The following is a 23,458-nucleotide window of genomic DNA, read 5'->3' as shown; positions in this document are numbered from 1 at the left end:
CTTGTTTACTTTTGTTGTCACAGGATATTGTGCATGCTCTGTTTTTATGATACCTCATTTATGGGTTGGATAATGGTGTGAAGTAACATACAAATATCGCCTTCCTTTCTGTATATTGCAAAAGACAGCCTGTTGAGATCAATAAATGAGATTAGAACATTTAGGAAAGAAAGTATCCTGTTTTGTTTAACTTCTTGTCGTGAATTGAATTTTTGCAATTTAAGCCATTTAGGAAGTTTGTAAAGATATAAAGATTTTATTCAGAACCCAGCCAGATATTAAGAAGTATCTAAGTCAAATTTTAGGATTTTCAAATGACTCCATGCATGTATTTTCTAAATGTAGAGAAATCAAAGCTTTCATAGCTAGCCTGTTTGTTTGTAGTACGAATATTCAACTTTAAAAAAATTATCTGGAAAATGTTTGAAGAACCTGATTGTGTTAGGTAGAAAAATATCTTCTAATAGTACATCTTCTTGCAGAATGTTGGTGAACAGACTTGTTACATCCAAACTTGCTAAGATATCTGTCAGATCTAAATTGATATACTTAATTTTGCTCATGAATCCTTTAAATTCTTGATATAGGAATACAGGCTGATGTTTTTCTATGTATGGAGTTAGTAGTTTTGCTAAATGTTTGGAGATAGTATGTTGAAAAATGCCTGGTGTCCATAACCACTCTTAACAGAATTGTAGAGTAACTGCATGTTTAGACATAATTTGCAGTTTGATTTTCTTTGGCTGATTACAAAAGTCTTTGATTAAACTGTCTGACCTATCCAAGAAGAACTTGGATAAGTCAAGCATATAAAATTATGAATTTCTGCTCTGCTTTACAACATGAATAGAGACAGTGACAACACTTTAATATTAGTTCTGTGATTAGATTGGCATATTGAGTTGGACATACAGAAGTTTTACTAAGAGGTTAGTAGTAAGGATGTAATTTTGAGGGACAGAAACTGAAGAAGGAAAATTATAATGAGCAGGTGACAAATATGAATTATATAGCATGACAGAATTCCATTTGCTATCCTTATTGTAATAATTGTGCCTAAATAGCTGAAATGTTTTACCTGTTCTATACATTCTCCATTCAGATGCAGTTGATGTTTTCAATGTTTCTGTCTATTTTCACTGTCCGTGTTTTTATTACTGATTTTCATACCAAATTTATTACAGTAGCACTTCTGAGTGCATTCCCTGGAAATCTTGCAGACTTCTACTGGACTTATTTAGGAGTATAACATCATCTGCATAAAGTAAAGAACTAAAATAAACATCTCCAGTTTTGATATCAGGCTTAATACCACTTTTTTCATAATGTGGTCCACATAGATGATGAATAATAGTGGAGATAATTCTGACTGCTGACTTACAACTCAAATATAGACTATACATCGTTTAATATAATGTCCCATTATATTGAACAGCACAGAACAGAACCTCATATAACTGTAGCGTTTTGAAAAGCTTTTCTCTTGGAACCTTGTCACATGTCTTTTCCAGATTTACAAAACTTAAACAGAGATCCCTATTATATTTCCATGACTTCTCAACTATTTGTCCTATAGTGGAAATGTGATCATGACAATATGTGGCTTGAACCTAGTCTGTTCTTCTCCAAGCTTCCCTTCAATAATTTTCCTTAGCCTTTTCTCAAGCCTACTTGCATAAATCTTAAGAGGAACATTTAGCAGGAAAATTCCTCTGTGATTCCCACATTCAGCTTTTGCCCTTTTTACAGATGAGCACTATAAGAGCTCTACTCCAATCATGTAGAATTCAACCCTCTCACTAGACTTTCTGAATTATGCACTGTAATCACTTTTAAAAATTTATACCTCCATACTTGAGTATTTCTGGTTAAATATCCTCTTTCCACATTTCAGATTTTTGATGGCAATTTTCTACTTTAAGTTTCAATATACACTTCTGACTACATTCCTCCTGCCTATGTGCTGTTGCTGATTGCTTCATTCAGCAATCTAGATATCTTTACCATCAGTTTACATGTCACATTTATCATCTCTGATTTCTTTTACAGTACTCTTTCCTCTATTTTTATGCGTTATCAATAGCCTCCAGAACATTTTGCCACCTTCTCCTAATATTTACCTTTTACATTCTTATCAAAGTCTTCCCAAATCTTTTTTTTTTTTTTTTTTTTTTTCAAACAGCTTAGTTCTCTTAAATGTTCTCTGTATTCTGTTGAGGCATTTGTCGACTTACTTGCCACAAACTTTAGCTTTACTTTCTTCTTCTTTCCTCCACTGTCTTTTTTTAACTTCTTGAGACTAACAAGGAGTTCTGATTTTTCTATCTTGCAGCTATCTTACCACATGCCTCTCTGGCTGAATCAATTTCAATTTCTGAAACAGTTTCTGAATCAATGTTTTCTTCAGAGACTGCCAATGAATCTCAAGGGCTTAAATAATATTTAACTTCTGTACACACTTTTCTTTATATACATTACGCAAACACACATAGTCTTGCGATAAATACTGTTACAACTTCCAAACACCACCATGCTGCCAACAGAATTGCACAAGCCCAGTTCCATTAGTGGTGATGTGTTCAGCCAACATTCGCATGTTTATCAGTAAAGAGAGAGTTGTCTAGCTGTATGGGTTAACATGCAATGAGGAGATTATGAGAACCATGTAGCTGTAATAGCAATTCTCAAGACTGGAATGTAGCCACCTGTTATTTTCAACATGCTAAAAACATTCAGGATCAGTAAGATGTTTGTGTATCGGACTATTAACTGTTATAATGATACAGAAGACGTATCTGACTGCCAAAGAATAGGTTGACAACACTGTGTTAGGATGCAACAACTTGTGAGGGCTGGGAAGGCATGTCTCTGCTATAATCCTATGAGAATGTAGAAAGTGAAGTCACAATAGATGAAGGTTTCGTAGGGAATGATGTCACATGTACTAACTGATTACCTAGGGGTAAGAGCCTATCATCATTCTCTACTAGACACTTCTTATCACCACAACTTATGCAGCAGAGGATGATCAAATCAAAGGCACCTCTCTAGCAGTATGCAAACAATAGACAGAGATATCCTCTTCAGACATGAGAAGATTTTCACCACTGAAGAGTCATTTAACGGTCAAAATAATCAGGTATATGCCCCAGATGGTCGCACAGCACATGCCATAGCACCCAGGATTCAGAGATCATCCCCTGTGTCAGTGATGGTTTGGTGGGGTGATGTATTAGGGCTATCCAAGTTGCATTTCTGCAAGAAAGGGATCAAAATCCCCACCAAAGTGCATCAAGACGTCGTGCTGGAACCTGTGGTATGGTACGGTATGGCCCCAAAATAACACCTTGTTTCACAGTAGGCAGTAGACATCCCAACAGGATTCAGCCCTTGCACACACAAGGTGAGGACCATACAACAGTGGTTAGAGACAAATGTGACTGACCACACATCACCATATGATTGGTCATCTGGAAGTTCTGATCTGAATCTACTGGACTTCAAATTATGATCAGAGCTTAAGTGTGTCTTGAGAGATCTTAGTGATGCTGCAAGAAATGACATTCCAGCATTGCCAGCTTGAAGGTGAATTTGGAGCATGCAGTGGCAGCATTTCCATTAGATGTGCCATGTTCAATATGTGGCCTCACAGACATCAGGTATGCATGCATGCATGAAGGTAAAAGGGGGACATTTTGAACACCAAGTGCTGCTATATGCATGTTATGCATGCAGTTTGTATATGTTGAAAGCTGTAAATGATTTACTGATAGATTAAAGGTTTATTCACTGTTTAAGTGATAAGTTTCAAGTTATGCACTATTCAACCTGATTTAAATAATATCTTAAAAGAATATGAATTCCTTTATATGTGAGAATAACTTGGTTAGAAATAAAAGGAATAATGATTTCATCAATACAAATTAATGAACAAAATTTATTAGATTTCTGACTATTCTCTATATTTACACATTTTACAAAGGCATCTCTCATATTGTAGATTAGAGATGCTTCTGCCTCTGGAAGAAAACCTGGATCCTTGAGAGGGGAAAAAAAAAAAGAAAGAAAAGAAAGAAAGAGAAAAATTACAACAGAAGTAACATCTCACTGTTATCACCACTGTAAAATATAATAATTTAGAATCATACATTACACAGCTAAGATTAAAATTCTCATGCTAAATGAACATAAATGAAGTGCAAGTTGGGGGGAACAACGTACTCATGAGCCAAAACATTATTGACAACCACCCAATCATTTTCTTGCCAATGAAACTGTAGGCTAGCCAAAACCAGACAATAGATGGCAGTATCCTGGTGTATAGAGATTGTTCTATGGAATATTGTAGGGTCTTCTCATCTCCATCAAACACAACTTGACCACTAATTCTTACTCTGGGGAAGGGAGGACTGTTGTGGATTAGGTATTGCCCAATATGGTGACAATGTGGTCCAGTGGATCTGGGCTATTTCAGCACGACAACATCTGGTCACAAGGCTTGAAAAGAGCAATCACAGTTAAAAGAGAAAATATCCAAACATTTTCTGTGATCCCTAAGCCACCAAATTTTCTTTATTTGAATCCTAATGAACATTTGTGGGATCATGTGGAATGCAACTGAGTGAGTAACTAGCATCAACAACCAGTTGATGCCAGTGCCTCACGCCTCAGGTCACCATTCATGGTCTAGTGTAGTCAATGTCAAGATGGATGCAAGTGGTTTTATCACAGCCAAAGGAGGCCCAAAATGATATTAGGTAGGTGATCATAATGTTCTGGCTCATGAGCGTACATATTTTTTATTTCATAAAACAGTAAATAATCCATTGTCAAATTTCTAAACTGAATTCAGACCAATGTGTGCAGGACTCTACAGATGACTTTCCAAATCAAAAAAATCTGTAATTAATCCTAATAAGCAAATACAAGGTATGTGAGTGTGGATACTGGTACTAGATTTTACTCTTTTTTTAAAAAAAATTTGGGAAACTTACTAAAAAAAGAAAAACAGACAAGTTAAAAAATAAATCCAGTTCATGTAACTTTTATATATAGTACTATATGGAGGTTTAAATGATAATGCTCTAAACACATGAAATATAGAAAATATCACTGCAACTAGGATAGAGAATATTTATCTTATGAGCTTAAGAAAAAAATAATCTCTCTCTCTCTCCCCCTACACACACACACACTGGGGGGGGGGGGTGGGGGGGGGGGGGGGTGGGGGGGGGGGGGGGTGGGGGGGGGGGGGGGTGGGGGGGGGGGGGGGTGGGGGGGGGGGGGGGTGGGGGGGGGGGGGGGTGGGGGGGGGGGGGGGTGGGGGGGGGGGGGGGTGGGGGGGGGGGGGGGTGGGGGGGGGGGGGGGTGGGGGGGGGGGGGGGTGGGGGGGGGGGGGGGTGGGGGGGGGGGGGGGTGGGGGGGGGGGGGGGTGGGGGGGGGGGGGGGTGGGGGGGGGGGGGGGTGGGGGGGGGGGGGGGTGGGGGGGGGGGGGGGTGGGGGGGGGGGGGGGTGGGGGGGGGGGGGGGTGGGGGGGGGGGGGGGTGGGGGGGGGGGGGGGTGGGGGGGGGGGGGGGTGGGGGGGGGGGGGGGTGGGGGGGGGGGGGGGTGGGGGGGGGGGGGGGTGGGGGGGGGGGGGGGTGGGGGGGGGGGGGGGTGGGGGGGGGGGGGGGTGGGGGGGGGGGGGGGTGGGGGGAAACAAATAGAGGGGACAGCCATGGGCTCACCACTCTCTCCACCCTTGGCCAATTTCTTTATGGAGACCTTTGAGGAAAAAGCTTTAGCCTCTGCCCCACAAAAACCAACCATATGGCTTCGCTACGTTGATGATGTGTTCGCTATTTGGCCACATGGCTCTGAAACACTCCTCTCCTTCCTTACACACTTAAACAACCAACACGCCAGAATCAAGTTCACCCTGGAAAAAGAGGAAAACAACTGCCTCCCTTTCCTAGACACACTAGTCACCTGCCAGCCTGATGGAACTTTGGTTTTCTCAGTTTACAGAAAACCCACCCATACAGGCAGATACATCCACCAACAGTCCCCCCCCCCCTCACAACAATATGGAGTGGTAAAAACACTATACAACAGGGCTAAACTAATCTGTTCTAACGACATAGCCCTTAACACTGAACTAAATCACATCCTCAACACTTTCTCAGCCAATGGCTACCCCACCAAAAAATTCCAAAAAATATTAAAACCTACAAACCACGCCCCCCCTCCTCCCCCCTCCACAAAAAAGATTACTCTAAATCCATCACCATTCCCTACATCCGAGGCACCTCAGAAAAAATTACCAAAATTCTAAAAAAACATGACCTCACCTCCTGTTACAGGCCTTACAGAAAATTGGCATCCCTTATCCGCTCTACCAAAGACCAACCACTTCCCCTAGACCTACCTGGTGTATACCAGGTCCCTTGCAGTTGTAAACTGTCGTACTTTGGCCAAACAGGCAGGACAGCGAATATCAGAATTTCTGAACACAAGGACTACATCCGTTTTCACAAATACAGTCATTCTGGGCTTGCAGACCATGCTCTGGATACTCGCCACAGAATACGGTGGAAGAAAGCTACAGTAATACACCGGAGCAAATATAAATACAAAACATTATTTATGGAATCAGCCTCTGACCTAAGAAACTCTCCAAACCTCAACAAATTTGGTTGTATGCGACTGCCCCAAATTTGGGAGGCATACATCAGCAGACCTTCAGCCCAACGGCCAAGAAAGCCTACTTAGCCTGCCAGAGGGCACCATCAGGACTTCTAGGAGAACGATAGCTTCATATCTTCATTCTCAGTTACTGTATTGTTAGTGCCTGTGTGCAACTGCCTTTTTGTAAGTTCCTTTTGAAAATGGCAATGTGACATTACCGAAATATCGGAAATATTTATTAAAGTATAATTTAATTTATATTCGGATCTACGTTGTTTCAATTCCCTAAGTGATTTAGAAAAGTATGTATAGTTACATGCAGTTTATGCCAAGTTACAAATGGCTCAATTGATACCAGAAATTCAGAATAAAAATATAAAGAATATCCTAGAAGACAAAAAATTCTGATACACTTGACTCTAGCGCAATAGAAAACATTGCTATAACAAATTCACTTACTATAGAAACTAATGAAAGTCCAAACCAAAGCTCCTTATGCAGCAAAAAATCACTACAGCAAACTTCTGCTATGGTGAGATTTAACTGTACAGAATAAAATTAAAAGCAAATAAAATAACAGATAAAATTTGATAACAATCATCATAGTCTCTCAAGATTCTACTAAAGTGTTTCGACAGCAAAGACAATTTAAGACTGACCCTCTTTCAAAAGAAAGAAGGCTTCTAAAAGATAGTGAATGAACTTGAGATAATCCTATATAATTGTTTCCCTAAGAATTATAAACACGTTAACACAAAAATATTTTAATGTTTGCCAAATATTTCAGTCTGAAACTAACAGACTATCCTCAATGGCTTGATAGGAACAGTTTTTACAAGGTGGAACGCAAACAATTGATCATTCAAAAGTAGAACGAGCTGCGTGATGTTACATTGCTAAGCATTAAAGAGAGGTAAATTTCATCAGAGTGATGAATAAATTATAGATATTAATTCACAATTTCATATAACAATCTTAATTTATAAATAAATTCAATTAAAGATAATATTAGACTAATATAAGAATTAAAGGTCTCAATTAAAAAAAATTTTTTTAAGTGTGTTATCCAGATTAAACTTTCCCATATTTTTGACAAGGATATACAGTCATTTCGATTCAAGTTAGGGTGTTGAAGTAAGGCCTCAGCACTCTCTTTGAATAGGCATTCGAATTTATAATGACATCTGTGTAGAAGGTGAGTCTTGGACCAGAGAATGTTGTGGCTTGTCTCTATCCTGTGCTGCGCCAATCTAGACTTATTGGATTTCCTGTGAAGAATGTATGATTGATGTTCTTGTATTCTTTTTTCTATAGAGCGTCCGATTTGTCCAAAATACAACAGATTGCAGTTACAAGGAACTTGATATACACCAGGCAGAGACATAGTTGAGCGTTTATCTTTAGAAGAGGGAAAATAGGTAGATATTTTGTTAATAGGGATATAAGTAGCTGTTAAATCATATTTCTTCAGAATTCTTGAAATTAGTCCTGAAATCCCGGAAATATATGGAATTGGAACTCAACGTATTGATTCTTTGTTGTTCTGGATTGGATAGTAGGAATTGAACAGATGTTGCGTAGTTTTTTTGGAGAAGCCATTTAATTTCATAAGTTCTTTCTGTAATTCATGGGAAGTTGAGCAATTAGTTCTAGCTCTTCGAATTTAACATTTTATGATTCCTGTTTTTTGATAAGGATGATAGGCAGATTGTTTGAGAATGTAACATCCATAACATCCAGTAAAAGTGGGTTTTCTGTAAACTGTTGTTGTCAGAATACCTGAAGGTGAGCAGATGAGGAGGATGTCTAAAAAGGATAACTTGTTGTCTTTTTCAATCTCCATGGTAAACTTAATACAAAGATGTAAGGAATTGATTTTGGCTAAATAGGAAGGTAAGGATTTGTAGTCCACCTTGTAAAAACTGTTCCTATCAAGCCACTGAGGATAGTTTGTTAGTTTCAGACTGAAATATTTGGCAAACATTAAAATATTCTTGTGTTAACGTGTTTATAATTCTTAATTTCATGTCACAAGTGTCTCTCAAGAATAGAATTGTTTCCCCTGAATAGAGAGCAGGTTCAAATTACTCATAATTGACTGATAGAAATCACAAAAGCCATACTCCAAACCAAGTGAGATTATCCTGTGGAAAGGAATCGATTCATATTCTTTTTTAAATGGCTATAGATTACAATGCCTAGAAAATAATAATTTAGGAAAGTTTTTAATAGAAAATATCTATTGACTGGTTACCATTTGAAAGAAATGAGTAAAGCAATAAAGAAATCCTGTAGGAAAGCTAAAGAATCATATATCACTAAAGTATGTGAGGAGATTGAGACTCATGTGGACAGTAATGAAATAGTTTCTCTTTTCAAAAATCAAAGCACATCCTAACTGAAAAAAAGAGGATTTTAGACAGATGGAAAGAATACTGTAAAGATCCATACAAAAATGCAGATTTCATAAAAAATGTGAACGCACAAAGAAATGTGAAAACTATAGAACAATAGCATTAATCTCATTATGCAAGTAAAATCATGCTCTATATTATCAAACAAAGAATTAATAATCACTTAAAGGCTCAGATCTCTTTTGAACAGGCTAGATTCATGAAGGGAAGAGATATCAAAGACTAGATCTTAAATCTCAGATAGCTTATGAGAAAAGCTTGTTCAATAGCCCTACTTAGTTATGCTTTATTGACTACACCAGTCTCTGACTGCATAAACTGGAAAATTATGCAGGAAATAATGTCTAGTCTGGCTTTTCCCAACATCTTATCCGATTTATAAGTCAATTTTACAACAATAACCAAACTGCAATAAGAAATGATAACTCTTCATCAGAATGGTTCTTTTCATAGAAAGGAGTAAAACAAGGCTATATACATCTACTAGACTCTTCAATCCCTATGGTGAGGAAATCATCAAGATATCTCCAGATAACTGGAAGAGGCATATTGATAGATGACTCAAGAATCAATAATATCAGTATGCTGATGACATAGTACTAATAAAAGAAATTGAAAATAACTCCTTGGAAGAACAGAATTTCACAGTTTGACATATGGACTGTGTTACATCGTTACTTTCTGTCATTTTTATCTATCTTATCACTCCAGTGCCTTCTAAGATTATCTATAAACTAGTTCTCTGGGGCCGTTCCCCTTTTCGGTCTCTGACAAAATTTGTTTGATTTGCTGTGCCAGCTAGAGCCTAAAGACAGAAAGCTCTTGTCCTAAGGAAGTTTCCCAGAAATTAAGTGTCACCAAATTTGTAAAATAAATTAAGATGTGAGATGACTGCAAAGTTAAGATGTCTTAACTTTGCAGTCATGGCCTATCAACTCTAAAACTGTTTGAATATTCCCCTTACGCATAGGTCCGAAATTTAATGATTGGTGAAGTCAGTCTTATGCTTAGATCACACACACAGGCTTACATAAGAAAACATATTTATTATATGGCTAAAAGGATTACAATAAATCAGATACAATACAAGGTTAGCATTCTACCTCAAGCAAAGCAATACTAAGATAATAATGTAAATCACACACACAACATTCACACTTTAGGCATATATTTCACTATTACATACACAATTCATCTACTAAATATTTAGCATATTATTCACATACAATTTGGTACACATATGGTACAAGAAGACTCTATTCTAATTCTGAACTTATGAGATATTAACTAACAATCCCTTTACAATCTTCTTGGAACCACACAATGCTTGGGTTCTCAGACTACTAGTCCAATAAGGTTAGAGAGTCCCTGATCATGTGTTATCATTAAAGTTCTCATTCTTTCAGCCAGGTTCTTATTCCTTCCCCTCCACAAAATCTTATCAATATAAAACAAGAAAAGTCACAGTACTTTACCACTCTGTAGCGTTGACGTTGAGACCCTTTCGTCCATCCCATGTTGTGGGATATCACTGCTGCTGCAAACTGCTTCCACGTGGAGATCACGTGCTCGTTTCGAAATGGCCACTCTTTCTTACTGGACATTTGCTTATCATATAGGTCGCTATTACTTAACCTGACTTTCTTCAAAGGGAGTCCTTTGCTTTCATCGGCACAGTTTTACTGATGGCCCGCGTTCGGGATCTGCCGTCGTCTTGTGCATAGCCTTGCCGGACTTGTGTTACTCAGCCACGGGAGAGTTGATACCGGTCATTGCCATCTGCATGAGGGAAACAGGAATAGAAAAAACGGGGGAATACCAGACCTGCATAACCATATTTATCTTTCCTATTAGCGGCTTCCTTCCATGCTGGAATCTTATTCACTGGAGCTTCCCTATTTATCCCGACGAGGTGATGTCACTTCGCCGCCTTACGGTGTCTCTTCTTTCAGGGACCGCGTGCCCCGTTCACCTTCTACGAATACCCTAGCTTTGGGCGTTACATCACCGATGGTCCATTAGCCCACAACCTTCGGACTTTGTTGGCAGTACATTTACTTTCTTGCTTAGGACACAGTTTTAATACTAATGTTTAAAATAATATTATTCATAATCCAAACATATTATTTCAATAGCATCGTTTCAGATAACAGATTCAAATCTCAGACTTATTATCTCATTTTCTATGTTAAACATGATGTTTTCTGATAAAATGAGCTTGATTGCTAGGAGCACAAGTATGTTCTTATTCAGTGTTGTGCTTTCTGTTAGATTTTGTATGAGTGACTCTTTTGTTGAAAGAGTCCCCCATTCAAGATCTAACAACTGAAGATCAGTATAACACAGCTGATGATCTCAAATTGGATTCATAATGAAAATACTTCAGGACTGCTTACTAACACAGATAAAGTTGATGAGTTTAACTATCTGGGCTCACATGGAGAAAATAAGAAGATGGATTATAATGGGAAGATCTGCAATGTCTCAGCTGATAAATATCTGGAAGAACAGAAAAATATCTCTCAACACAAGGATCAGATGCTTTGTCTTCTCTGTAGTTTTTTATGAGAGAGAGAGTCTTGGACACTGAACAATGTAATTAAGAAGAAAATCAATGCTTCTGAAATGTTGACCTAGAGAAGGATGTTTTGAGTTCTTTGGACAGAGAAAAGAATCAACCTGACCATTAGAGATCAATTAAATCTTGAAATGAGTCTCTGCAACATGGTGGAGAGAAGAATCTTTAGATATTTTGGACATATCTGAAGAAGGAAGAGATAAGGTATTGAAAAATTCTTCAAGAGCAAGATGCAAGGAGCTAGAAAAAGAGGCAGGCCCCCATAAAAGATGGCTAGATCAAATTAATGCTCATACTGGACTAAGGTTGGAGGATGCACTCAGAATGGCAGAAACAAATGAAGACTAATACACAAGGCCTCAGAAAGATTGACTTAAGAAAGAGCGAGAGGCTACTATTTGCTTTTTTGTAACTTGAAATAAAAATGGAAGGATAGATGTCAGTTCCATTGAATGGCACATATAGTCAGGCATAAGGGCAAAAACAGACTATGTGTCTACATAAACTAGAGAAAATCTGCAAAAGAGAAGGATCATCAATTAAGCTCAACTGAAAGCTATACTGTGCATGCCTGAAGTATATGTCTGTAGGACTGGATGGATGCTATATTTAAAAAATCAGATTCTTGCAAAAGAAATCAAGAGTGCATTTTGAATGCACTTAGTTTGACTTAAGTTTCCAGCTAAGACCTTACTAGACTACAACTGCCTTCAGCCTTTTCTCAAAGCAGACTTTGAGAAAAAGGATTTGGTATTAACACAACTTAAAGATAACCTACCCAGAATAACCTGCCTGCATAACTACCTTTTATTTCTTTTTTTGATTAAGAGTTTTACTGACCCCACAATGAAACTAAATTTAAATTTCATGGGAAAACACTGTTCTCCTATTTGATTATAAAACAGTAACATATGTTATCTTTTTTGTGTGTGTCTGTGTGTTTAAGTTTTGGAACAAACTGCCCTCAAAGATTTTCTACCTGGTTGCTGATGAGATCCAAGTTGTTTAAACAGCTGTTGAGCCAATGAAACTCGTAAGTGAAACCTCTAATAAAAGGTAGTCTCTGTAAAGAATTCTTATTTTAAGCAATGCAATGTTGGGGGATGGTATTCTAGTCGGTTCTCCTGACTTTCAAGGATAATTCAAAGGCAATGACTAATGGAATATATAACAATAATAGAAATTTATTATCCTTCATTTTATTACATATTTTATGTTATTTTCTGGATCATTTCTTTTCTTTTATTCAGTATAAAATTAATTAAATGTCTTTTATAAATTTTTGATTGAGAAGGAGCATGTATACAGAAGAAATCTGTTACTTACTAATAAGTTATATTGAAAGCAAATTAATTCTCAGAACTTAAGGCTGAAAGAATGAGCTTCATGGCCTGCCATGTGAAATCCTCCAGAAGCAATCAATCCTTCATCATCAGCTTCTCCCTGAATAAAAAGTTATTAAAGTATGACAGTTTTTAGGCATTATTTAATTATATCTACATTCAAGTCATTCAAATAAAAATCATTGCTTAAGAAAAGTTCAAACGGATTAGTCATACTAATACCATGTTTCAACATAAAAATGTTGCATGAATTATTATACAAAACAAGAAAATTCATATAATTATATTACTGATGCCTTCAGTTAGGCATGACACCAGATTTGAGGAATATGAATTAGAAGTGATGACAAAATCAAGTTTTGAAAAGAAAGTAAGTTGAACAACTTTCAGATGTGAACTGTAGACTTGGATATGTAAATATTGGCTAAAAAGAACTTGAAGGCACCTCTTAAAATGTGGAAAAAATGTAAGAAGTTTATCTGTGAAAGTAGCTAAACAGAAGGAAATGTAAAATTTTGTGAAGAATATGGAAGATAAATATCATAAGTGTTTGAGAGACTATTAAGAAAATTCAGATATGAAAGCAAAAATATCCAAAATAAATATCCAAGATTATAAAGCTGATCTAAAAACTGAAGATAAGATATCCAGAATGTGTAGAGTAATTATTTTGAAAAAAATTATTAAATGAAGTAGCTAGCAAATATTCAAGAAGATCACAACCATGAGTATATTTTAGAGTCAGAAGAAGTAGGTAAAAAGCTATCCAAAACCAAAAATTTGGAAAACAAATGCCATGTGAATTAAATTATATCTGACCTTAAAAATTTTAAGAGGTATTACAGGCATTGCATGAACCCCTGTGATGAGCCTTCAGACTCCATGGAGATATCCATGTAATAATAATAAATGCTTAAATATGGAGGTACAGAAGATTTACAATGCCCACACTGCATAATCCAGAAGGCTTGACCAACAGGTCAAATCCTAGATTACGTAGTGTGGCCACGTAAATTTTCTATACCTTCATATTTAAGCATTTATTATTATTACATGGATATCTCCATGCAGTCTGAAAACTCATCACAAGGGATCAGATCACACAGTGCCTATAATACCTCTTAAAAATTTCAGTTCTTATAACCCGTTGTAATATGTTTATAATAACTCATAATATGGTAATATGGGTCATTAAAACTAACTAACAGAGCCTATAATATTTCTTTCAGTGGAACCTCTCTTACAACTGAACTCAACATATACACATCACCTTCCTATCCAATGGCTACAATTACAGAATTAAAAAAATACTCAGTCCCCTCCCCATCACTTCAGAAGGATTTCAGAAATGCCATCACCATTCCCTATATCCATGGTACATCAGAAAAAAAATAGCCAGGTCTTTAAAACATGCAACCTCTACACAGCTTTTAAGTCCTACCAGAAACTTGCTATCCTTATCCATTCTACCAAAGATCAGCTCCCTCCTCTCTCAGTGCCTGGAGTATATAAAGTACCCTGTTCCTGCAAGTTGGCTTACTTTGGGGCATACAAATAGATTAGCCACTATCCATTTAGATGACACAAATCATACATCTGCAATCCCGACCATGGTCAATCTGGTCTTGCAGACCATGTTTTGGATACAACTCACAGATCTTCTGGAAGAGAACCACCATGCTCCACCTCAGTAAATTTAAAACAGAAAGACTGTTTTCGGAATCACCAGCAGTACTCAGAAACCAACCTCATTCAAACAAATACCGATGCAAAAAACTTCCCAAATTTTGTGAAACAATAATCATCAGGGTTCCTAGTTTACATCCTAGACTGCCTACAAATGTCCATAGAGGGTGCACCATCTAGACAGGACTTTAAGAGTCACCCATGTGTTTCATTAAGTATTGAGTTGTCTTTGTGTGTGTGGTTACAAGTGTTATCTGTACTCCCTGAAGATGTCTCAGTGACTGATACAAAATATTGAAAGCATTAAAATTAGTTTTTAATCCTTTCCTAGCGCTGTCAATACCTTACTAAACCTCCAATATAATGTCCTCCCAGCACTTAAGCCTTACCACATGGGTATTACCAATTGTGTGACTCCTTGTGATGAGCCCTCAGATTCCATTGTGATACCCATGTAATAATAATAAATGCTTAAATAAGTAAGGTACAAAAGATTTAAAGTGGTGCCATTACATAATCTAGAAGGTGAGCCAACAGGTCAAATCCCAGATGAATGGCATTAAGTTGTCATTACCAATTATAAAAAAAAGCAAAATAAAGCAAATACTAGAATTACAGAGGAATTTTTTTAATGAAAAGATTTCTATGCAAGCATACTTGGAGAAAAGGCTTTGAAAGGAAAACTGGTGAAAAGTGAAGTAAGCTAGAAAGAGACAGGCAAGACCTGATTTTTACCTTATAACTGGCCCATCATGATAATAAAGTAAAGATTTCACTTAAACTTTGGATAATATTGAAGAAAAAAAGCATATATTAAAGCACAATGAAAATGTTCAAAATAAGGAGTCTGTAATGGCACAAATGGATATTATGTAGACCACCACATGGCTTATATTTAGTTATACTTAAGATGTAAACTGGTAACTAGAATTAAAGGATGCATAGAAGATTGTTTGATGTTATTCACAAGAGTATATAATAATTTTATTACTGCAGATATTTCAATCAGAAACTAACTGGGTATCATCAGTGCATCGGCATAATCACAAGGTGAAGCTAGAACAAAGAATGTTAATCCTATTTACAGAGCTGAACCATGCACAAGATGCCACCTAATGGGTGGTTACAATAAAATAAAATTACAGTTGTAGCCAAAATGTAAATTAAGTGATTTGAATTAAAATTAACAATAAATCTTTAAAAAAAATGTCTGATGTTAAATCAGGTGCAATGTAGAGTTGTACAATATATATATATATATATGCGCTGTTATTTATAAGCCATAAAAAATCATTATTAAGGAAAACTGTTTAACCTGTTCATCCAAACAGGCAATATTGAGTTTAAGCAGATGCTATTATACTTCTAAATTAATCTGTTACAAGTCTTTATTTAATTAAATTAAATAATTGTCATGGCAAATTCAATAGCAATAAAAACATCAACCTCATTCTCAATAGTAAACCTAATAGAACAAGTAACATTTTATATATTTAGGCACAGTTAAAGATGATAAACTCAGTATGAAAAGAGAGACAATAAACAGAGCTGGTATGGTAAGAAACCAATTGAATAAATTTATTATAAGGAAATAAGGGAGAAATCAGACAAAACACCAAGCTAGCAATAAACAAGAAAATTAATCTCAATTTTAACATATGGATCTAACAGTTGATATGGGAGTTCAAAGAAAAATTAGGAGAATGATCAGATGGCCTTAATGAAAGAATGATTTTAAAAATGAAGATGTTGGAAAAGAATGACAACATTAATATTCTAGAATATGTAAGCAGAGTTACTCTCAGGTTGCATATGGTTATTTAAACGCAATGTTAGATGAAAGATTAGCAATACTTAAAAAGTTGCAGGTTTTCATACCCCTGAGCTATATAATAAATCTTATATGGAGGTTATAAGCAAATTATCTGAAACATTTATTTTATGGAAAAAAGTTGCCCATAAGTTGCATCATTGAATACATATACTTAAAAACTAACAAGAACACATATTCAGTACATAACAAAGGCAGATGCTGGTCGACATCCATTAATTGCTTACCTCCAAACTTACTGAACCAACCTCTCTTTCAGTCCAGTTATCTGTATACACACACACACATATATATATATTTGTATTAGGATTTACCTGGTTAAACAACATGTTTATTGATTTAATTTAAATGACTAAAACACCAAGAATAATAAAGAATAAGATTTAATGGGGACACTACTAGTTCCGTTGGTAAACCAACTTCTTCAGGTGTCCAAGTACAAAGAATTATACACAATAATCTGACAGAAACATTACATAATAACAACAACAGATCTACTAGAAACTGTAGTACAGTTTAAATTGAAGTCTGCGCTACAGTTACAGCTGTATGTTTATGCATGTGTGTGATCACGAGAACGCCAGCACCGGACAGCAGAGCTGTGCGAATATCAGGTAAACTGTAGCTAAGGCTGCTATTCATGTGGGTTGAATCGAGGGAAATTTCTTTAGACTCAAGAATATGTCTTTCAAGTTCATCATAACATTTGTGAATATTAGAGGTTTGAGACCAGTCTATTTGATGTTGGTGGCCTTCATCAGAGTTTATAGAGAACAAGACGTGGCTGGCGAGAGCGCTGGCTCAGATTCTATTATAGGATATATCTCTTTTGTGCTCTTCAACATGGAGAAGGATAGATTTATCAGTCTGTCCATAGTAACATTTTCCATAATTACACATAATCTTGTATACTCCTGGGAACTGAAGATGGTGATGTTTTTCTTTAGGTTGACTAAGGATAGAACAGAGTTTAGGAAAAGTAGAGAAACGTGTTTTGATGTTGAACTTTTTTAAAATTTTAGCCAGTTTGGGGGAGAGGGAACTAATGAAAGGCAAGGAGATGTAAGCTCTGGGGATAGTAGAATTTTCATTAGTTGGCTGACGACAGTGAGAAATAAATTTCTTAATGCTTTTTAAAGTAAAACCCTTATTAAGAAAGGTCCTTTTGAGGAAATTAAGTTCATTTTGAAGCTCTACGTCATCTGATGATAAGCATTATTTCCACCCTTGCACATCGGGCAAGGGTGGAAATAATGCCAAATTTCTGTGGAGGGTAGTGGTGAGAAGATGCATGAAGGTATCTGTCTGTATGTGTTGGCTTCCTAAAGATTGAAATTTTAATATTATCAGAGTACCTTGTAAGTTTTATGTCTAAAAAAGAAAGACAATTGTTAGTTTCTAGCTCATAGGTGAATTTGATCTTGTGATGAAAGTTATTTAGATAATCCAGAAAAACTTTGAGGTTATCTAAGCCGTGTTCCCATAAAAGAAAAACATCATCTATATAACGGAGCCAGATTTTAGGTTTTAGTGTGAGCAAATCGCTTTTTCTTCCAAGTCTTAGAGAAATATATTAGCTAGCACTGGGGAAAGCGGACTACCCATAGCTAGTCCGGAGTTTTGTTTAAAGATCTTGTCCTCAAATCTAAAGTAACCTGAGTTGACACAGTGGGTAAGTAAGGCAAAGAACTTCTTTGATAATTTGCTCTTGAATATACAGGGTGTCCCAAAATTCATGCAAGAAGTAATTTTGATAGAAAACACAGGTTTTTAATTAAAAATTGTAATTTCTTATTGATTCATAAAGTATACAGTATAGGGTTATGCATTGAATAGCATATCGGGTAAATGGCCTCCACGGCTTTGCTGGCACATACGCACTCTTTTGTCGAAATTTTTCATGACTGTTTTGCATAAATGTGGCTGAATTTCGTTGATACAGCGCTCAATTTCCTCCTTCAAGGCGTGGGTGGTCGTGAGCTTGTTGACATAAACCTTAGACTTCAAAAAACCCCAAAGAAAAAAGTCCAATGGCGTTAAGTCACATGATCTGGGCGGCCAATTCTGATCACCAAAACGGGAAATTACACGACCAGGAAATGACTCATGTAGTAATTGAATTGTTTCTCGGGCTGTATGGCATGTGGCACTGTCTTGTTGAAACCACATGTCATCCATATCTTGCAATTTAGGCACAAAAAACTGGATTATCATGTCGCGATAGCGAGCACCATTAACTGTTATTGCCTTACCAGCCACATTTTCGAAGAAGAATGAACGAGGAAGAATGAAGAATGATGCCTCCAGCCCAAAATCCACACCAAACAGTGACATGTTGTGGATGCATTTGTTTCTCAACAATCACTCGTGGATTTTCTGAATCCCAAATGCGACAATTTTGTCGATTAACGAAGCCATCAAGATGAAAATGAGCCTCAACGCTGAAGATGATTTTGTTCGAAAAATAAGCATCCACTCGTTACATAATCCATTCAAGCGTTGTTCTTTCGTGTAGTGCTCCATTTTTAATAACCCTGAACTGTCAGCTGTCACACTGTCTTTTTTTTCTCGTTGGCAACACTTTACCGCACAAATGGCGCTAAATTTAAATCTTGCGTGAATTTTGGGACACTGTATATATATACACACACACACGACACTAAAACAAATTGCAGCAATTACAAGTAATCATCATTCCTGGCAAATAAGATCCTTGATATGTCTTCACACGAAATATAGAACCTATCCTGATTTACACTCACACACAGACCCACACTTCACTGTGGGCGTTTGAAATTGAAATCCTAATAGATTGGTTAATCCTTATTCTGGAGTTTCTTATGCTTGTAGATGTGTGTTGGGCCGGTTTGGATGTTTTGAGGGATGAAAAACCAGAGTTTCTGGGTGGAAAAAGCCTTCCATCTCCATATGAGACCAGCTAACTCACTATTTATTTGAAAACACCTGATAAAGGTGTTCCTCACGTCGTAGACGGGACTTGAACCTGGGTCCTTCCAACCAAAGGGCTCATCTAAATCAACTTAGCTATGGAGGTTCTGAAGTATAGGATACTGTGATGGTATTACATGATTAAGCTTATATTATTTCTAACTTCCTATCAACAATCTTCTTCTTCTCTTCCGTCTAAGACAGGTTGAGTCTTCTCTTGAGCAGGATCTTCCAGTCTTTTCTATTCCTTGCTGTTCTAAAAAGTTCCTTATATATTCTGCATCCCGAGATGTTCTTTATTAATTTCAGCCAGGTGATTCTTGGTCTTCCGTTTCTTTTTTTTTTTTCAGTTGGAAAAGTATTGATTAAGATGTTAGGAAGTCTGTCTGCATCCATGCGTACAGTGTGGCCAAACCATCTCAGTTGATGTTTTCTAATTTTTTCTATTATTGTCTTTTTATACAATAATTCTTGTCTGACTGTGCTGTTTGTTTTCTTTTCTGTCCAACTTGTTCTATTTATTTTTCTTAAGCATTTCATTTCAAATGCCAGAAGTTTTTTCTCCTCTCTTTTCTTAACTCTCCACGCTTCTGCTCCATAGATAACTGTTGGTATAATTATTGCTTCATATAATTTGATTTTGGCTTGCTTAGATATCTTGTTTGTTTTCCAGATTTTCTGTAATTTTCCCATGGTGGTCCATCCTATCACTATTCTGTGTTTGATTGTTTTGAGTTCATCCGTTGTTTCTGTCAGTTTTGATCCAAGATATATGAAGTTGTCTACTTGTTCTCCATTTAGGGTGGCTGAGATGGCAATTCCATTCCTCCCTATTTTTATCACTTTTGTCTTTTGTATATATTTATTGTCATGTCATATGTTTTACAGGTTTCGTTTAGCTTGTTTATCAACCTTTGTAGTTCATTTGGGGTTCTTGCAATAAGGACGAGATCATCCACATATTTGATATTATTTATGATTAAACCATTGACATTGATTCCAGGCTCATTGTTTATTGCCTTCTTTACAACTTTGTCTAGATATATGTTGAATAGGCATGGGGATAATGGGCATCCTTGCATTACTCCTTTTTGGATCTCTATGGGTTCTGTTGTGAGTGTGTCCTTTTTAATTATGGCATTTGTCTTAGAGTAATATTTTATCAGAAACCGTATTATATATTTGTCTATTGCTTTTTCTAGTAGAATTTTAAGAAGGATTTCTCCGTTGATGCTATCGAAAGCTTGTTTAAAGTCCACAAAACAACAATATAGTTCTTTATGGTCTTCCCAGCTGAGCTCTGCTAGTTGGTGCAATGTGAAAATTTGGTCTATTGTTGAATAGTTTCCTCAGAAACCAGCTTGTTTTATGCCTATCATTTCTTCATAGGTGTTTTTAAATCTATTTTGTATAATTCTTACAAATATTTTATAGGTGTGGGAGAGTAAATTGATTGGTCTGTAATTTCTGCAGTCTCTTTTGTCTCCTTTCTTGTATATTGGGATGATCTTTCCAGTTCTCCAGTCATCCCAGATGACTGGAGAACTGTAGAACTGGGATAACTGGAGACCTCTCAATAATATATATATAAATCAGAGTAAGGATATTTAATAAAATTAATCTATTAAATACAAATATTTCAGTTTTTGTAATAAATCATGAATGAAAAGAAGAAGAAGACCACAAGAGTTGGATGGACAACATAAAAGAACTTACAAAAGAACTTAAAAGTTCACCCCCCCCCCTTGAAAGTTGCTAGACTTTGATTTGTTTAAACCTTTGTACTTTTGTATATATTTTTCTTTTCAATATGATATTCATTTTATTCTGCTTAAAATTAAACAGTGAATATTTCCCATTTCATATTTTACAGTAAATGCAGGTATCCTGAACCAGTGAAGATATCACTATCAACAATAAAGTCAACAAGATTTTTCTTATTTCTAGTGTGTTATTCCAAGTGAATTTATTTTGTTATCTTAATGTTAGAACATAATGCTAGTCTATGATTAGCCCATGCCCTGAACAGAAATCCAGCAGGTTCTTATTATTATTAGCTTTGCCCCTTTCTCCAAATTTTCCCCAAACATTTCTATATCCAATATTAATTTTTTACTCTCTTGTTCAGATCTCCAAGAATGAGCCTTTCATTTTATGTTAGCTTTCTGCTTTAACAATTCAAATCACTCCTCTATTTGTTCTCTAAGAGAATCTTCAGTGGGACCATAGGCCCAATTTTGAAAATTTCCCACATTACTCTGCTTGAGACTGCCTATCATTCAAGTTGTTTATTTTCATGTTGAATACTCTACTTCTCTCTCTCTCTCTCTCTGGTCAACTATTGCCTGAATATAATATGTCAGTTTATTATTTAGCAGTATCTTATCCATCTTATTCTTGTTCATTTCTTTCCCAGCGAATCTTCATATAGTGATGGTGTCCCTCTCCACTTCTGCTGAGGATGAATTTAGTCTGGTATTTGGTGCTTCACTGTTTGCCCTGGTGGTATGCTAAGGAGAAACAGTAGGGTCCATGGTCCATGCTTAACTGAATAATTTGTTCAGTTAAGCATGGTTCACCCCATTATTAGGTTTGGTTAAGGGTTTACTGGCATAAGGATGGCTACTGCATCAATACAGGTTGTAGAAGTACAGTAGGTAGCAATTACTTAATAAGTGAACCACATAAACTAGGTATAGAAATGAGTGTATAAAGAAACAAGTGTAATTGCTGTTGAATTAGCTACAGGATCTTCATGGGTCAAGTATTCCATTGATGAGGCTTCAAAATGTCAAAACATGCTTTGGGAATAACTCCTTCCATGATGTAGGATATGAAATAACAAATATTTGGAAAGCATTAAATCACAAAAATATTTAAACTCCATATCTACCCTGTACTCGACATTTCAAATATTCTACTGGGTTGAGATTCCAACTCTGCACAGGCTATTCAAGTATTTCTATACCATTTTCTTCAAATATGCTGGAAAAGCACCTGTACTATGACAAGATGGATATCATATTGAAAGAAACCAGCAAATGTTTCCATAAAACTGCCAGAACATAGAAAGCATTGTATATCTATCAGCATTTATCCTTCCAGGACATTATAACTGCATGTATGAGTTCGTACTAGGAGAAACAGCTGTAACTCTTCTGCCATCAAACTTCACAGCTGGAATAACCAGCATTCTCCACACATCTGTCACACTCATGCTTGCTCAACCAACTGGAAAAGGGGTGTAACATGATTCATCACCCCATATTGCATACTTATAATGCTCTATGAACTTGTCAGAGATGTTCTTTACAACAGCATAGTCACACAAGATCAACACTGCTGAGTACAAACTAAACCAGTGTTTCTTTAACTTTTTGAGACTGCAGAGCCCAACATAAAATTTCTTTTTCACAAACTCTATAAAAATTTTCACAAAAAATTATCTGTAAGAAATTATGACAATGAATTGCTATCTGTAAAATAATTTCATCAAGAAAACATATAATTACATAATATTACAAACAATTGTTTTAAAGATAAGTCCATTTAATAAAAATTAGTATTTTCCCCATTCATAGAAGTTTTTTTATAGAAACTACAAACTATGGGGTGGGTGGGTGGGGGAGTTCCACAGAACACAGTTTAAGAACATTCTGAGAACTCTCTGGTCCTTTGGTGTTGGCTCTGGGACTTCTCACATTTACATCAGTGGATAACATTGTTAAAAAATTATTTTTTCTGTAACTGAAATCAATTTAGCTGATTCTAAAGTATTTCAAAATGTTGAATCCAAATTTGTAATTTAAAAAATTGCACTGTATCAAGTTTTTTTTTAAAAAAAGAAATATGCATTCTTTTATAGATTTTAGACTACTTCTTAATGAAATGGTTAGGAACAATAATAATAAAATTTAAATTATTGTCACATAACTACTCTTTTGTAGTTGTTATGGCTCTTGAAGGTAGAAGCAAACTGAAAATGATTTCC

General features: G+C 36.2%; 1 protein-coding gene across 1 annotated transcript in view; it reads right to left on the bottom strand.

Moving 5' to 3' along the window:
• Positions 1-3,917: 3,917 nt before the first annotated feature.
• The window catches only part of Pitslre (cyclin dependent kinase 11B pitslre), a 213,282-nt gene continuing 193,741 nt past the window's right edge, over positions 3,918-23,458 (bottom strand). Inside the window, exons 17-18 of the mRNA XM_090399488.1 lie at positions 12,985-13,101; positions 3,918-4,038 (exon numbers count right to left, since the gene is read on the bottom strand). Of these exons, the coding sequence (XP_090255614.1) occupies positions 13,015-13,101 (87 nt within the window). The 3' untranslated portion in view covers positions 3,918-4,038; positions 12,985-13,014. The remainder of the gene's footprint in view (positions 4,039-12,984; positions 13,102-23,458) is intronic.

This window comes from Typopeltis vanoorti, chromosome 1, assembly GCF_054136105.1.
Source record: "Typopeltis vanoorti isolate ZY-2024b chromosome 1, IOZ_Tvanoo_1.0, whole genome shotgun sequence".
NCBI lineage: Eukaryota > Metazoa > Arthropoda > Arachnida > Uropygi > Thelyphonidae > Typopeltis > Typopeltis vanoorti.
This window is presented reverse-complemented; position numbering and strand designations above follow the sequence as displayed.